The sequence below is a fragment of the Curcuma longa genome, chromosome 4 (assembly GCF_044706935.1).
Source record: "Curcuma longa cultivar G26 ecotype Majalengka, Jawa Barat chromosome 4, ITB_CL_G26_1.1, whole genome shotgun sequence".
Classification (NCBI taxonomy): Eukaryota; Viridiplantae; Streptophyta; class Magnoliopsida; order Zingiberales; family Zingiberaceae; genus Curcuma; species Curcuma longa.
The window spans coordinates 17674337-17693501 of NC_133864.1; the positions used below are offsets into that span (position 1 = coordinate 17674337).

The 19165-nt window shown below is 35.0% G+C and overlaps 1 protein-coding gene across 7 annotated transcripts in view; it reads right to left on the minus strand.

Annotated features, from left to right (window-relative positions):
* Nucleotides 1-238: 238 nt before the first annotated feature.
* LOC141828704 (protein CHROMATIN REMODELING 20) overlaps nt 239-19165 on the minus strand; it is a 59151-nt gene continuing 40224 nt past the window's right edge. For all 7 annotated transcript variants that reach the window (XM_074716165.1, XM_074716164.1, XM_074716167.1 and 4 more), the window contains 11 exons: nt 15098-15239; nt 12368-12517; nt 12228-12283; nt 11828-12134; nt 11579-11714; nt 7377-7438; nt 4729-4961; nt 2546-2749; nt 2387-2465; nt 2036-2280; nt 239-1060 (listed from right to left, as the gene is read on the minus strand). In XM_074716165.1, the coding sequence (XP_074572266.1) occupies nt 679-1060; nt 2036-2280; nt 2387-2465; nt 2546-2749; nt 4729-4961; nt 7377-7438; nt 11579-11714; nt 11828-12134; nt 12228-12283; nt 12368-12517; nt 15098-15239 (1996 nt within the window). In that variant the 3' untranslated portion in view covers nt 239-678. The remainder of the gene's footprint in view (nt 1061-2035; nt 2281-2386; nt 2466-2545; nt 2750-4728; nt 4962-7376; nt 7439-11578; nt 11715-11827; nt 12135-12227; nt 12284-12367; nt 12518-15097; nt 15240-19165) is intronic.

Genomic DNA, 19165 nt, shown 5'->3' on the forward strand with positions numbered 1-19165 from the left:
CCACAATAATCCTCATCCAGAGCCAGAATTCATACATCTTAAATTGAAAGCCTAGGATCAAATTCAAATTTGAATAGAAGATTCAAATCGAGTATGAATCTGATTCAAAAAGTTGATGATCCAGCATTACTCAGGACTATAAATAGCCACTTCAAGATAACAAAGGAATGGTCACTGTTGACTTGGATGTTAAGTTACACAACCTATAACGCAGAACTCAATCGAAAGAAACCACAAGAGAAGAAGGGAAAACTATATGGGATACCAAAGTTTACATTGTACTTATATTTACAAAGTTATCATTCTGTGAGCTAAGTAAATGCATCTCGATTTACATGATGTTGATACAAACCAATTAGCAATTCAAAATGAGAAATATTCAAACCAAAGGTCAGTAACATGAATGCTTCAGCAGACAACAAAGCAGGCTTTGTCAGAAGGCAGGTTTTTGTTTCAGGGCTTTGGCTAGGCAATCCCACCCATTCCACAAATGAAGAATGTAGCAGGAATCCAACAATGACTAGGATTCAAAGTGTGAGATGGAAATTTTAAATAAACTAGTCAAGGTGGGATCCGACAAAATATAGCAGCGTGAAGAGGATATGAACTGACCTTTAGGAACCCATCTCCATATGCATCAAAAAGAGGAAAATTAGACACACATGATTGGTAATGTAGTTACCTAGACCTCCCATCTCTATTCAGGTTCTCCCAGGAAATCTCCTGTGAGCATTCTTTACATATTGTGCTGGATCCAGACTTTATGCCCTGACACCTCAAGGTTAGCAAGTGGGCCAGATTGGTGCATTTCCTTTGGTTTGCGAGCCGACTCCTTGAACTGCTCTTGACTAGTTGTGGAACTGACTGGGGCACAGTATTTTCACAAAGAGAATTCTTGTTGACAACTCTCCGAGTATCATCAATCTCGGCTCTACTAACTTCCTCCCACTCCAATGATCTCTGATAAATCTGCCAAGCCATATCTTGCTCCTCTTTAGTTAATCTCTCAGCCTCATTCTCTTGAAGAAGTGTTTCATGCTCATGGTAATTCGAGATCCATCTGTATTAACACAAACAAATTAGAGTTTCACCTATCTTTTCCAGAAGGATCAAGGAATTAAAACGGAGTAGCGATGCAACAACACTTTTTTGATGGGATGATAGAAGTGGAAGATAATCAAACTCACTTTCCTATGAAGGATTGGACAAAGGTCCCTGGACTCAAATAATGGAATCAAAACGAAGAATAGTAAAATTCTATGAATTAATAAAATCTGATAATTAACCCTCAGATAAAAAGTATTGAACATCTATGTCACTAGACACATACAGTACATCAACTTTCAAGAAGCATACATAATGGAAATTTTACAGTCAACAAAATTATTATTTTTCAAAAAAAAAGTGAAGCGTAAATGGTTCTCAAGCATAACCAAGCAAGAATATTAGCAAATTTGCTGAGCAGGCACAAAACCTATTGGTAGAGCATAGTCCACTTCATATCTAAATCTACTCTTCATATTTTGTTTTTTTTCCCTTAACCTTTTGCGAACCTACCTGTTGCATGAAAAGATTCCTGTGTTGAAAACGCTGGATGACATGCCGTGAACCAACATGAATTGCCACTTCTAAATAACAATAACTAAAGAGAATATTTGAAATGTTTATACTAATATGTTATAATATAGAGGTACTAAAAACCTGATTAGCATTCATAAACCAAAACCTGCATGATAACTGACATATTTGTGGTAGGCCATTGAACTTCCTTTCTCTCAAAATGTTTTGATTAATATATTTTACTAGACTATTATAGATCAACTGTGTTTTCTTTTTGTGCAAATCAATCATCTGAATTGCTATTGAGTCAAAAGTTCAAGCTAAATTCATTAAATCCTTCAAATTACAAGCTATGTTGGATTATTAACTCTAAAACATATGTATAGGCAAGGAAAAATATGTGGCAAAGTAGGGAAAGCGTAGTAGTGAGGGCATATTGTTTTGCTTCAGAGAAACATCAGAAAGATAGTACTACCGTGGATGATGTCTTCTGAGTAATCTGTCCATGATGTTGTCAGCACTAACAAGAGAGTTCTTCGAACATCCAATTTTATTGGTTCTTTCATAATCTGAAGTTACTAGACTAATATCTGCTGGCTCAGTCACATCTGCATTTTCATCATCACCAAAGTCAAAAAGATGAAGCATCTCCTCTTTTGACATTGTTCTATGTACTTGTTGTCTATCTACAACCCTAGCTGCGAGTCCTTCTTTAGTGACCTGTTCGAAATGCCAATAGCTGAACTGAGTCAGTTGTTCAAAGAATAATCCCTACTGTAACTTCAAGTAAAAAACAAAACTTCATTAATTATCCATCAAAGACTACCTGTCTCTTGTATATCTTTTCTTCCATGGTTCCATGTGCCATCAAGCGGTACGCATAGACAGGCTTGTTTTGTCCATATCTGTATGAAAGTGATACAAGAAATAACCAAACCTATAAAATATTTAACTGTAGAAATAATGTTCTCTGCAGTAGTCATGCCTCCAAACCCGATATATCGCTTGTAGGTCATATGTTGGATTCCATGAACCATCAACAATGATAACACGATTAGCAGATTGAAGATTGATGCCTAATGATCCAGCACGTGTGGAAATCAATGTGCATTTCACTCGCCTATTGGATGGTTCATTGAATATCTCCACCAGCTTCTGCCTTTCAGAAGGCTGTGTGCTACCATCAAGCCTATGTAGAGAAGGCATAACTTATATCATAATATGATAATAGGAGATTTATGGTACTGTAGGAGCTTGCATGCATGAAGATGAACACATGCTACATGATCATAATAATAATACTCTTCCTCTTCCATGAAAATAATCTGAGCCATAAAGCACTTTCTTTACTGAAGTTCTTTATTGTAACTAAAAAATTTCTGCATTATTATATATATATAATTTTTATTTTATTACAATTTTATTTTTTTAATGAGACCAAATAAAGTCTCGTAATTTCCTTTGTTTCAAATTTATTATTTTTGAAGTTTTCAAAAATTTCCAATAATATACCAAGGTTTTAGTAGGGCTGTAAACGAGCTAAGCGAACCAAGATTTTTGTTGTTCAAGATTAACTGAGCAAAGCCAAATTGAGCCTAAAATTTGTTTAAAAAATTGGTTTGGTTTTTTTTTTTTTTTTCTATTTGAGCTTGATTTGAGCTTAGCTTGAGCTTCCTTCTATTAGATGTTATCAAACTATTAATTTGAGCTTGATTTAAACTTTTATATTTTAAAGTTTTTTTTATTAGTTAGTGAGCTTCATATTACTAGCTTTTTTTGTTCGTTTTGAATCTTCTTCATTTATTTACCAATCTAAGATCTTTATTGATAAAAATAGTTCACAAGCTTTGTTTATGTGCATTATTCATCATCATGAACAATTTACAATCTCTCCTAACAAGCATACAAACTTAACACATGTATTCAAACTTCTTCATTTAGTTCAATGAGGTGTTCAAGATTGATCATCTAAATGACCTTGTGCATATTGAGTGAACATAAACAAGCTCTTACCCATTCAAAGACCAAGCTTGCTCATGCACATTTGGCTGATTTACAACCTAGGTTTCAGGTTTGATATCAATTGAAATATATAATTTGAAACATATCCAAAGAAAAAAAAAAAAACTATACTAAGCTAAAGACAGAAAGAAAAAAAAAGTAAATTCCACATTTTCAAATCAACCATTTATGGAGTAGTTTAAACATAACACATCTTATTGAAGTTATCTTAACACGGAGTCTAAGTCATAAGCTGATAACTTAGGCATTGCACAACTTAAATATAATCATAATTTAACTTAATAATATTAAAAAAAACTTTCCAAATTTTTTGTATTTTCTATCACCATTCAATTTTTTATTAAAATAATCCATGAATTTTAGGATCGACGAGTTAAAGTTATCCAACACTTATTATCTAATTGAATCTTGTTTCTCTTTTTAATGTTTCCACCTATTTATAACAAATTAAAATGAGACTTAAATATCAATGAGCATATATTGGGAGATGACCATATAAGAAAACATGTTAAGTCGATTTTCCATGGATTCACTGCTACTAATTAATTATTGTGGAGGCGAGTAAAAAATAAATAAATTCATAAAGAGATATCAATATTATCATAATAAATTATTGAGATATGTAATTATCATTATCATGAACATTGATAAATATATAATAAGAAACATTATACAATTTATTGCTAAACTTAAATATAGCAGTTAGTACCTTATCAATGGTAAAGAGAAATCAAGAAACTACACACTCAACATTAGAGATAGATACACTTAGCTATACATAAGATCAGAGAGGAAACCAAAAACATTACACTTGGCACTACAATAGTGTGCTTGGCAATAGATGATTGATTATTTACAAAGTAGCTCAACACCCTAAGTCATAACTAAATTGATAAACACCTGTTGCACATTGCTTTTAAGCATGCATAGAGTATTTAAATGGGCTACATATGCCATCAATGAAAAGTATAGAGGGATACATTTGTTACAACACTAGAAGTGATAGGATAATTGGGGCTTGCGCACGGTCAACATTGTAAACAAAAATGGCAAAAGTATCTATCTTTTATTAAAAAAAAAGTAAATCATTCAGAATTAGTTTAACAGCATTTCCAATATAAAATCCAGTAAATAGTCATGCCATACCTATACCAATCCTTGCCTTGCTTCCAAAACTTCCCTTCACACTCCTTGCGTGGTAATTTTGATAGATACATTTCAATCAAATCTAGAGTAGTCAAACTTTGGCTGAAAACTAGAACCTTGTCACCTATTTCAGAACTCATTGTAAGGATATCTAGTAGCAAAACCATTTTTCCACTGTAATCAACTTCTTGGTAAATTTTATCATCTATAAGATCTTCCCACCAACCAATTTCCTGTAACCGTTAAAACTTTTTTTAGAGGAAATTAAAAGTCAATCATTACCATGAATACATTATGAGAAATATAAATGAAGTGTATATTTAAAGGAAGTGAATGGAAAAAGAGTGTAAGACAATGTAGAATAAAATGTAGTGTTCCCTCCAAACTTAGGCATTTTTGTGGACTGTATTCCCAAAGAAATTCTTCATTGTTACCAACCCAGTCTAAATTCAGTCAATTGCAGTACCCCAGTCTAATATATGTTTTTCGAGCAACATGGTCAAAGCCATAGATTGATAAGAGCAGGAATCTGCGAACAAAGAAAATATTAGTCAATGCAACAAAAATGATTTAATTGATTGAATATTACTAGTGACAAAGTCTTGTGTTGATCTCAATGGAGAAAGATAAGATTCATGTAGCCAACTCCAAATAGTAGCAACAAACACAACTTTTGTTGGGTCAAATTTGGTTAACGGGTCCTCCAGGGTTGCTGTCTGTGCTTCTGATCAAAACAGAGCTACCAAGATGAGCTGAGTTGGATGGGATTTGGCCAAATCCAATCCCAATCCTCATAGATCTCAGATGAAACATCATAATCCCATGAAAATTCAAATAAAAAACAAGAAATTGTTTGATTCAATCAAAACATGAAAGTATTCAATTGGAATCAAAATACATCTTTGAACTGGCAGAGATCTTGCCCGATTTAAAATGTAAAATGAAAGTCGATGAGAACAATGACAGTATAAATAAAAATAAAATAAAAAAAAAAAATAGGAGAATAAGTGAGAGAGAAGAAAACCAAGGGTCCTCGAAGAGATAAACTGAACATGTTGCGGAGCAAAAGATAAGTTGAAGGGATTTGATGAAGGAGAATGGCATTCGAAGAGATACATTTAAACATCCATCCTTCATAACTCCGTTTCAGATGGAATTTAACAAGCACTTGTTAATTTTAGGAAGTGAATCATCCTCTCCATCTCCATAAGTTCAAGGACACAACTCAAAAGATATTCCTTGTCATTTCTCACATCCAACTTTCTTCTCTATGTGGCAAGCTGGCATGGGGAGGATTCATTGTTGCAGCAGCGGAAAGCAGTAATTAGATCTTATTAAATATGTATATAATATCAGTTTGTTGTAATATAAATTATGTAAGGTTTGTTGTAATATTAGTTTTTTTTTTATATGTATAGTTTATTGTAATATTAGATATGTAAAGTTTGCTGTAACTATATTAGTTAATGATATAAAAAGTTAATTATATATGGTATTAGATAATAGCTGATAAGGTAATAACACCAATGACAAGATGTACATGCATTTCAAGTCGGAGTATTGGTCATTAGTCAGAACAAGACAGTGTAATGCGTATCAAGCATACTGATACATTGTGCCGTTAGCCATGGAGCAGTAAAAGGAAGTGGAAAAGAAGGAAGAGTGAATGATGTAGGTGTCATCGAGTCATTCCATATTTTGTGAATGATGTAGACATTTCTAAGTGATGGAGCTTCAGATAGTTTATGTGCTCTGTCTTGATTACACCAGCCAACTAACCATTGGGCTCAGCTCCAATGGGAAAAAAAGAAAGTACAAAAGACTAGATGCTTATTTATGATCTCAACATTTTTCACACTTATGCGCTATTTCTTAGACACAAATATTCTCTCTGTTATTCTTTAACATTCAAATAGATCCTACCAAAGAACCAAAGCAGCATAATGTTGGTACAATTAATTTTGTGAAGGATCGTCTAGTGTGAAAGTGTTTATTGAGCAAGCAAATGTTGTTACTTAGGATAGTATGTATTTGGTCTGATGTTTAGTAGGCTAGCAATCTCCAGCAGTATAAATAAAATTAATGAGCAGTTTGTCACCAAAAACAATTCAGAACCATTATTTACAACAACAGGCGCCCCTCAAAAACCAGTACTTGGAAAACCCAGCCTTCTTTCCATTCCAAGACAAGCAAGTCGACATCAGATAGTGAAGCAAGAGAATAAGATTGAGAATCATCTCATTTCTTTCATATTTAACCAAATATTTAATTATTTTTGTAGTAAAAGAGAAACTATGGTGGCTACTAGCTAACAGGATATCAATATTGGTCAAAAAGTAAAATATAAAACACTAGAAAAAAAAGATTGTTTCTGGAGGACAACAACCATGCTTGCACTCAACATTACCTAGAACCAAGATATTAACTCTGTTAGGTGTTCTTTTCCCACAAAAATAAAAATTCAACAAAGATATCAAGAATTTGAATAAATTATATATTTCAAGAGAATAGAACGAAATACATATTAACTAAAACCAATAAAAATTATCAAGACAAAATATGTTTTACAGAACTATAAATAGAGAACTGCACTAGTGAAAATTAACAAGGGGAATTATACAGAACCATAAATACAAGAAGTATACCACCTGTGGAACAAAAATGGCATCATTTCCCTTGCATGGTAAGTCCTCCTTTGACCTTTGCTTGTCTGTCCATATGGAAAATGTCAAATGCTTCATCTATCTAGCTAGAATAGCTCAACAGCTTATTTAACATCCAAAAAAAAATGAACAGAATTGAAAACTAGCAAAATCATACAAACTCAGGAAAAATCACATGCAATGAAGGCAAAGGTGTAGCAAAATCCAAGACAATAATAAAATTAGCAGAATATATTGCTTAGTTCACCTTAATCAGAACATGCTAAGACTATTTAAGCACATAATATAGAACCATGCCTAACCATTGGTTGAACTAGGTTACCTGGATCTAACAGTCAGTCACACAAATATGGATCTGTCTGCTACAGTTGTTTCTAAAGAAGTTTACCTGTGATCTATAAGAGTGCCAAAAACAACTAATCTAGGACGCAAGCCCGGATGAAAAATGTTGAGGCTTGCATTAGGCCTAGATAGCTAATGCCACAATGTGTTTAAATCTATGAGCATGAATCAATCTATTTTATGTGAAGTTAGGTTGTCGTTTCTGATGCAAGGGGCCTTCACCACCTGAATACCTTGATAGGCAAAGGGTGAGACAGAAGATCACCAAAAGTGACCTATCACATCAATGCCCAGATGTGATACAAAATTATTGATGCTATCATTCCCCAAGTGGTTCAGTATGATCTTAGATTCAATGTTTGGGCAAAGGGTTAAGTTAGGCCTTACCTTGTGTATTTGATATATCTCTTTGAGTGTGCAGGGTCTTGCATAAACACACATAGAACTTGGAGAACTCATGGCTCAATGAGGTCACGTGATGGATGTTGGCTTGGCGTGACCACAATGGCATGCTTGGTGACTTGGGGGACCAATGAGATCGAAGAAGGATGATATGAAACATCCAAAGAATCACAGGACGAGTAGTGACGTAGTGTTGGAGTATCTCTAGAGCAATAACCTGCCACACCAGGTTAGCAGCTTAATGGGTAGAGGTCCTTAAGAGATTGAAGAAGATTTGCATGTAGCAAACCGAGGGTCACAAGACAAGGAACATCGAGACAACGAGGACGATAGCCGATGGAAGCGAACTCCATGGGTGAATGGATGAAGGATGGCATGTGGAGGAGTTAAGGGCTCATGCACATCCGAGAGAACAAGCAACCTAACGTTAGATGGTTGAGGGATGAAATCAAGCTACGATGATTAACTTTTGGTGAGTTGTGAGTGTTGAATAACATGTACCCAAAGGAACTTAAGATATAACTTAACATAGGCAAACTCAATCTTAGAAGTGGTTATAGCCATGGTTATCAGTCGACTAATATTGGAGATCAATCGACTAGTGGTTGAAAAACCCAATATCCCAAAGTGTTTCAAGGTTTGGAATTTAATGAGTTGACTAGTATGGAATCTAGTCGACTAGTGGTTGAGTCGATTAATGAAACAAGCAATCAACTGAAAAGTCAAATTCTCAAAGTTGTAGTAAATTGGGATTTGTGGTTTGGACCAATTGACTGATGTGAAATTGAGTTACCTGGTGGATTAGTCGATTAGGGCAGTTGACTGGGTTCAATGAGCCAATGAATAGAATAGTTCTATTTGGTTGAGTCGATTGCCAATTGATATTAAATTTTTAGTTGGTTGTTTCCTAATAAGGAAAATATAAAAGATTCGTTACTGCACAACAACGTCAAATAGCGATGGAGCAATCAGTTGATAGCACAAACTAAATGATTGTTGCGCAATAAACATACTTATTTCGAAAGCTATAAAAGGAGTGATGAAGGATTTTAAGGTTAGCAAAATAGTTGTTGAGAGTGATCCATCGATGGATCAATTGTAGAGTAGGAGCTTGGCAAAGGGGGGAGGCTGCCAAAACAGGCCAAAAAAATTGTTAGATTGCAAGTATGATTTCTTCTTTATGTTTTATTTTTGCTACTAAGTGTTTATGACCTTGCTATTGAGAGAAAGAGTAGATTGGATCACACGTACACGTAAACAATGATATTCACCCTCCTCTAATGGTCATCGAATCCCAACAAAAATAACGTGAAGGATTCTTGCATTGCTGTGGACCTTCACATCTGGTAGAGTAATTGGGATTACTGCTCTCAAAACTTGCAAAGTGCAGCATCAGGTTCCTCTATTGAATAGAGGAGCAGTGCCCTCCCTACTCTTGGTGTGGGTGATTTGGTCATCCTCCTACTAAAGACAATGACAATTACTTTTGGTGTGCGTAACCCCTTTTCCCTAGTCATAATCTAGTGCTACATGTTCGACATTGTAGCAATCAACAATGTGGGGCTACCTAATTAAGGTTGACAATGTCTCAATGATCTTTTCCCTTTTGATTTGGGCAACAAACATTTTAGTTTAGGGGTAAAATTTTGAGTTTGCATTCCTTAAATTTCTAGTGTTAATACTTTTTTTTCCTCTTTTCTAATAGACAACAATTAAATGTGCTTGGTAGTGGGAATAAGGATGACAATTTATCTCTCCTCAATCAAGACACTGCCCCGCCTCAGATAAGATCACCTCCACTCCATTATGTAAACAGGGCATAGATGAAAAATAAAAATGGGCTAAATATGCATGTAGATATGAAATCAATCATTCTGCCTTACCTCGCCCTATCCCATTATAGAAATAATAGGTATTTTGTTTTTAATTTGTTTCTCTATACCAAACTCAACCCGAAAAAGAAGCAAGATAGGGGGAGATGGAGAAGAAGATTTCACCCATGCCTTACCCTGTCCCATTTCCAATACACTTTGAGGATGGTACAGCAAAAACCTACCTCACCCTTCCATATCCCATTGTCATCCCTATGTGAGAAGCATTTTGATGAGGGTAGCCCTTCAAATTCAAGACAAGATCCTTCCCTTGCTTGAAAGGCAATACCATAGAACTAGAGGGATTAATACATAGATGGATGTTGGTTGAGTACTGTCTTCACATTGCCCTGTTTTTCTGTTTTTATTTTTCCCATCTAATTGGAGTATTTTAGTTTAATCAGGTTTAATTCACATGACCACAACCCAATTAGAACTATGATGACACTCCTATGATGCCTTGACAATAAAAGACCATGAATTCACACAAACATATTTTGGCAGTCTATTTGTAAGCAGTGATGGATTGGCAAGTGAGGAAGAGATTCAAGTAAATCTAAATAACAACTGAGACCAAAATAGGCTTACTAGGGAAACAATTGAGTTAATGCTGTTGAGTGCATCGAAAAGTATTAGTTTACTACCAAGTAACACAGCTACCAATCATGAGAATACTATGTGCAACAATGCAACTTATAAAGGGATAATATGTGGAAGATTGTAACTTAGAGGAGAATTTTCAGCCTTAGCCAGATAATTCGTCATAACTTACACTTATTTTTCCATTGGTTATGCATGCCATAAGGCTAAACAACTCACGAATAAGCTCCATAATTTTGTGCAAAATTTATCATAGATATTTCCATTTTATGATTTTTTTTTTACTAAAAACTCTGCATATATGTGGTGATCAAGCAGCATGTTGTCCATGATAGATTATTAACTTAATACCTTATGCTTGGTGCCTACCACTCTAAATGAGCATCACAAAACCTTATGCCAGGACCACTCTTAATGAGAATGACAATCATTGAACAACAATCATGAACCAATCTATCATGCCAGGATAGAAACTAATGCAAATCTACAATATAAAATTTGTCTGTCACAAATAGTGTAAAAAAATGGCAAACTCATTAACTTGTGTTCAGCATTATTCTAACTTATTAACTCAATTGTTCATTTGTGAGTTTGTTTGCACCGTAAACTTTAGAACGGTAAAAGAAAAAGGGATCCCAGTGGCCGAGGCTCTGCTAATATGGGGTTTGAGAAAGGTCTGATTTCAGTATGTTTCAAACTTTTGGGTCTTCGCTATGCTATAGTAACATGCCAAACAATGATTAGTGTTAAAAGACAAATTTTGCATTTTTACAGCGCCTTTTAGTATCTAGCAATATGGAGGGGAAATGGTTTGAATATATGATTTAGTTACTCATTTTAACATTCCTATGTCAGCCAAGTGATCACCACTACAAGTAACATCTAATCATCAAGGATCATTGAATAAATAAAGCTGAATAACTACCGAAATTATAGGCACAAAAACCAACTTGTATACGCAGGTCTAACTACCTCCATTCATGAAGACACTTTCCATATTATCATCACTGGAACTGTCTTCCACCGAGAAGTTCTCAACAGCATCTTCTTTCCTTGAGAAATTCTTATATTCTTTAGCCATTTGCAACAGACCAGGATGATTCCATATCTAAAAGGTCAAAGAAATTAGTCTCATGATCAGCATGAGGGGAAATGATTTTGACTGGCATAAGCGAAGTCTGTATCATGATGCAAGAACCATGGATAAGAATGTGATTGTACCTGTGCTAATGCCTGATAACCAGCAAAGAAACAGCGTTTCCTAATCATTTTTTCAGAAGAAATACTGTCTCTGGTGAAACCATGAACATCTAAGAACTTTTTATATAGCTTTCTTTGCAAAGGAGAAAGTTTTACAGTTATAACAAAAACTGTTTTAGCAGGGAGATCCTTTTTCACAACATTCATATCCATTCGCTGGACAAAACCTTTCAGTTGTTCATACAGAATGTGTGATCTTTGATTCATAGTTCTGACATCATTCATAGTAGAATTTGTGTGCTGACCATTTTCTATGGGATTCTGGAACCTATATAGAAATTAAATTAGACATATGTTTCCCTGCTAATGAATGCCCAATAACTACTAGAGGAAAAGAGAGAGAGATGACAAAAGTATGTACCGATTTCTGAATTCCTGACTACTGCCAAGGAACCCTTCCCTCACAAAATCAACCATCTGTTTAAAAATAACAAGTCATTACTGTAATATGCAACGATTGTCATCCTGCATGTTTAAAAAAAAGAAACATAAACATCTTACACAATAATACTCCATCAGATTGTTTTGCAAGGGCGACCCTGTTAAGGCAATTCTTCTTTGTGTCTTTACACTTTTTAGCGCTTGTGTTATGTCAGCCTTAGTATTTTTGATCATATGAGCCTCATCACAAACTAGAATGTCAGGCACAACCTGAAAAAGGATTTATGATGTATTCATTGATTATCAAAATTGTATTTTTTTTAAGGGAAAAACAAGCATATAGTAACATAGTAAAAGAGTTGCAAATGCATCACATTGTTTGATATTTCCACATGACGCATTATCTTCTTACAAATGTGAAATGAAGCAAGTGACGAAACTAGAGCAAGACATCATTGGATCAGCATAGTTAGGAATGGCCTCAAATCAGTGCAAATAAATGGAATAATGCCTCAAATATGAAGTAAAAGAAGACAACCTAATGAATCAGTCTTGCATGATCTTTATGCTATTTTTATCCACCATGGTGACTAGGTAAAAAACTACTAATTTTACAACAACAGAATTTGTTTTGGTATTGACACAGGTGTAGACATGAACAGTGCAACTTCAGAAATTACACATGAAGAAACCAACATCTTAGAGTTCAATTTTAAATGTTATTGTAGCAGATATTTTTAACAATGGCCTCCAAGACCAAAACAGCAGAAACCAACAGATAACAAAATTTGAGAAAATAGGTATAGATGGCACAGGCATTTCAAAGACAAGCAATAGATTCTATAGTTGCAAACATACGTTCCATTAATGTTTAAGGTACAAGGACAAGGAGATCAAAGAAAGTTCTACTTGCAGAGATAAAAATGAATTACGAGATTTGGGCTTTAAATAGGAGTAAATTTTAGAGATCAATGAAAGTTTAAAATCCATAAAAAAATGATAAATCCCAGTCAGTCTCATGGACTCAATCCCTGAGGGTGCCCGGCCCAGTCCCACGGAAGTTTCCCACCGACCACCAAGGTAAATCGGGAAGCGCATACGGCGGCCAATCCAGATGCCCAACATCCTTTGATTGCGTGTTTAAAATCCATAAGCAATTAGGGTAGGTGGTTTGTTGTTGTTGATTTGAAAACCTTAGACAACAAGAGAGCAAATCAGGAAGAAAACATTTGGATGCAGATTCAAACAATATTTAAATCCGATAATGAAGAAATCCTATATTATATTTTTATCTCAACTAAAATATATCAATCCTAAGCTTGTTTGTTATAATTGGCAGTTGAAAATTTGTAGTTTAGACCATGATTTCATATACTGGCCGTACCATTTGATATGACAAAAAAATTTATTGACTTGATCAGGGATCTGAGAGGTAACATGCCCTACAACAATTTGTTCCCCTCTTGCTATTTTTATCTGGTTCAGCCTATATCAATCCACAAATCATCTACCCTCTTCCCTCCTCTCCAAATTCTCCTCCATTATCACCAAATTCCTTCAGCTCCTACATCTTTTTATCAACTTCAACCGTATCCCTTGCTGATCTTGCATGAGAACATGCTGTGTGACTGGATCAATGAAAACAGTGGAAACATAACCACTATGGATATGCATATGCAATTGAATTTCCATCTTGTTGGCAGCTATGTGAAGCTCTGAAACAATCTACTGTGTTACTAGAAGTTTGTCAGAGCAACAAGAAAATAATTAACTGCTTGATGAGCTGAGCAATGAGAGAAGTATCCTTGTGGAACCTCCTCCTACTACCAGTAAAATGGAGGTCGCATCCAATTGCAACAAAGCCTCCAAGGTGGTGTTGATGGGGTTTGAAGCTAATTGCTTCTCAGGCAAGCGAGCATACATACATCATCAAGTGCATACACAATTACACAAAGGTTAGAAGAGGGCAATAGGCAACATTATTCGAGTCATCATTATCAAAGGCATCGATTCAAGAGAGCTACTAAACTACACCAAATTTTCCATAGCTTATACAAAAAAGCAACCAAATTTTCCATAGCTTATACAAAAATACAGGACTCACTGTATTAACCTCATTATGAAAGACTTTGACATGCTAACTTATGATTGAGAAGAGTGTTTGGAGAAGTCGATCATCCATATTCCATAGACTATGTTATTACACTTGCCTGCTTTCCAAAAGGATGCCAAAAACCTAAAACAGATCTATTTGATTCTTGTCCCTACGGCATGACAAGGATGCAGTGTCGTGTGCATTTGAGGCCAATGATACAATAATGGATGAGTTAGTGCTGTGGAAGAATTCAGCAGAAAAAATGTCGAGATCATCTTGAATTGTGATATGATTTCCAATTGATCTTTGACAATTTTGATGCTGTTGGTGCCAAACAATACATCCCTAAATGAACAAGATTCACATTTGCATTTAATTATGCTTCATATTTCATATTTTCTAATATGAAAAATATGTTCTAAAATAAGAAAATACATCTCTTAGTTGCTGTTTATTTCTCGCTATATTTCACTAAGGCTTTCCAGAGCTGTATATGGACCACTAAATCATTTCAGACAAGGCAAAGGAAAGTAGTTGGTAGGCAGAACAGACAAGCCAAAGCAATGATTACATCAAAAATTTGGAATTTTTAAATAAATCTGTATTCATATCCAGCAGTTTACAAACTACAGTTTGAAAGTTTTGAAAATCATGATACCTCACCATACCCTTTGACAAGTATGTTATCTACTCCAAAATAGACACTGAAACAAATAAGTATCAAGAGAACTCAACACTGCTGTTTGATGACTTACACGTAAGACATGTGAAATGTCACTGGCTGTATTCCTATCCTTCACATGCCTTCCGAGAGACAAGTTCCGAAAAGCAGCATAGCCAATCAGAAATACTCCACCTTTCATTCTCCATTTTGAAAGCAAATCTAATCTTCTCTCCCTGACAAGTGCAACTGGATCTTACTATACGAGCAACAAAATCTCAAACAATATACAAGCTGCAACAGCATGTCTCTAATTTAAATGCTTTCTTGAAAGCAAATATGTTGTGATACAATCACTTTAGAAATTTCAAAGAAAAAGGATTTCAAATTCCACCAGCATAAAAGTTCAGTAAGAAAATACAGAACCAAGCTGATAATCACCTGTGTAGATTAAGATAAAAAAATTTAAATATTTGATAGGTCGTCAGGTTTATTATTATTAATTTTTTTTCTGCTAGAATAGGTCATTAGATTTATTATAAATTTTCTGTTGACAAGGCATTCTAACATACCTACATAAAGAGATATTATGTAACATTTGGATTCAAGAAAATCAATTATTTTCTCCACTTATAATTTAACATGGTACCAGGGCAGAAAGCAGAAAGGTTCTCAATACAAACAACGCAAAAATATTGAAGGAATCCTCCACTTCATCTGACTCCTTCAGCAAAACTACAACCAAGGAGACCCTTGCATACGTCACTTTACTTTACTTTCTTGAAGCGACATTTCTTCCCTCCCAAACACTACTGTCGGCTCTTGTTCTATGACCCAATCTGGTATTTTCTTTTTAGCGCTCAATTCTTATTCTATTGACTCCTGGATTGTTAATTCCGGAGCCTTCAATCATATGACAGGTGACCATAGTTTATTTAGCACTTATACTCCTTGTTCAAATCACACTATTGTTAAAATTGCTAATGGTTCCATTAACCTAGTTTATTTTGCACTTATCCCCCTTGTTCAAATCACACTACTGTTTAAATTGTTAATGGTTCCATTACTCCAGTTGTTGACAAATGGCAGAGGAACAGCTGACGCGGGCAGCCATGGGTCACGTGCGCAAGCACGGGCAGCGTCGACATCGACATCTAGCTTTTGGGACAAAGGCATAGAGGGAGGAGAGGCAAGGAGAAGGGAAAACATAGGGCATCGACTGCTCGTGAGCAACAATCGACGTCAGGGAACGGTGCCGCGAGCGCATGGCAACGTGGGTGAGGGGAGAGAAGGTAGCGGTTTTAATTAAAATTTAGTTTTAAATGATTAAAACCTAAGTTTACGTTCAATCAACTCCTAACTTAAAAAGATAAACAAGTCTTTCAAAACCCTAATCAAATTATCCAATTAAATATAATCAAAATTTGGCAATTCAACGGTTTTTTTTTCTTTTATCTATAAAAAAATAATTTTGAACCGTGGCGAACCATGAACCGGTGGTTCCGAACCGTAAACCGTAACCATCTTGGACGATTAAGGTCAAGGATCGATCTGCCAAGAACCGTCGAATCGACGATTTCAAACCATTGATTTCAAACCATGATCAGGTCTACTTCAGAAGATCATGAAACTCGAGTGTCTAATGTTGCATCTACATCTATATCTAGTGCTAAGGAAATAATGATATGACATCGTAGACTTGGTCATCCTAATTTTTCAAATTTGAAACATTTGCTTCAGTCTCTATTCAATAATAAATATCTTGCTTTCTTTGACAATGAAATTTATCATTTAGCCAAGCGCACACTACTATTTTTTTGCAAAGCCATATACATCATCCACCTCATTTTCCCTAATTCATAGTGATATTTGGGGTCCCTTATCATCACTTCCTCCTAGGACAAAAAATGGTTTCTAACCTTCAATGATGATCACACATGGGTTACTTGGATTTCCTTCTTCATAACTAGAGACGTCAATTTAGATTGCGTCCGTCGGATTGTCCTACCCCACCAAACAATTTAAGCGATTGATTTAAAATTCTAGAAAAGAGATGTGTTAGCATAGCGTATATTGAACTAATTAAGGATATGTATGAGAATGTAATGAAAACACTGAAGACTTCAGGTGAATTAACCAAAATGTTCCTCATAAAAATAAAGTTATATGAAAGATTAGCTCTAAGTCCCTATATTTTTACATTAATTATGAACGAACTCACTGGACACATCCAAGATATGATACCACAGTGCATGTTATTTGCAGATAGTATTATTTTGGTGGATGAGACACGTGAAGGAGTAAATGTTAAACTTGAATCTTGACGGAAAACGCTAGAAGAGAAAGATTTTAGGCTTACTATAGTAAAGATAAAATATATAAAATTTAAAATTAGTAATATTAGACATAACGAGACAATTGTTAAATATTTAGAATCATTTCTACAAAAAGATAGAGATATTAAGAGAAATGTCTTACATAAAATACAAACAAGATGATTGTAATGAAGGAGAGTGTCAAGTGTTATTTGTAATCGTAAAGCACCTCTAAGATTTAAAGGAAAGTTTTACAAAATGGTAATTAAATCTACTATATTATATGGAACTAAATGTTGACTGACTCAAGCACATGAAAAGAAGACGAAAATTGTAGAAATGAGGATATTAAGGTGGAGGTACGAATATACACAGATGGACAAGATAAAAAATAAAAATATTAGAGAAAAAGTCAGGATTGTACCTAGTGAGGAAAAACTCAGAGACACACATTTAAGATGGTACTGACATGTACATAGATGACCAATAGATACTCTAGTTAAGTGATGTGAACTATGCCAAATATGTACATCAAACGAGGAAGAGGAAGACCACAAAAAAGTCTTAGTTAACAACAATAAAACAAGATAAAATTTATTTAATATAGATAATGATATAAAAGGGGATAGAACTCAATGGCGTAAATGATTCATATAGTCGACCCCACCTAGTGGGATAAGACTTGCTTGTTGTTATTGGTAACAATTTAATCAACCCATTTAAAAACAGACATAAACGGGTCAGCCCACGCGAATTGTCATTCCAAGCAAGCCGGCATGTGGTGGGCTTGGATTGGCCCGTGGGTTGAGAAGAAAATAAAATTCCAAAATTCAAAACTAAAGTTAAAAATTCAATAGATTTATGGGTTGGCCCGCCTAATCCTAAATCCAAACTTAAAAATTTTCATCTTTTCTATATTTTTTTTTTTTTAGTGGGCTCATGGGCTAACCTGCCTACCCGCAACTCACCTTGAGTTGGATTGGGGTTTTTCAGTATGCCCTGCCAAATGATATTTTTTAACAGGTCAGCTAGCCCTGCCATGGGCCGACCCATCTAACAATTCTATTCCTAACAAATTTGATACAAGTAAAATCTTCAAAGATTTTCACAAAAATGATTCAAACTAAATTTCACACCCATATTCAAACTCTAATTGTCAATGGTAAAGAATACTTCAATACCACTCTAAGTGACTATCTATTGGAAAATAGGATTATCCACCAAAATTCATATGTTGATACCCCTCAACAAACTAGAGTGTCAGAAATGAAGAATCGTCATTTGTTGGAAGTAGCTCATGCTCTAATGTGCACCATGAATGCCCCTAAATACCTATGGGGATGTCATTCTCACCGTTGCTTATCTCAATAATCGCTTACCAAGTCGACCCCTCGACATTGAAACATCTTTATCCCTTCTTATAAAAAAAAACCATGTGTCTACATCCAATAATATTCCTTTAAAAACCTTTGATGTACAACTTTTATTCATGTTCATGACCACCACAGAAGTGAGCTTGATCCTCGGCCCATCAAAACAGTTTTTGTTGAATTTTCTCCAACTCAAAAGGGTTATCATTGTTATTGACCTCAAACCAGAAAAATGTATGTTTCTCCCAATGTCACCTTCGAAGACACTCCTTACTTCTTCCAAACTTCGCTTCAAGGGGGAATCCAAAAGAAGTTTATTGAGGCACTCCACCTCTTCCCACAGCTGATTCAATCCAAGTAGCCCACAAATACCTGAAACAAACCCTCCACAACATGTCCCAGTATTGGAAGCAAAGGGAGAATTAACACCACAACAAGAGTTAATAGTACTCAAGACAGAAAGAACCTCAGACAACT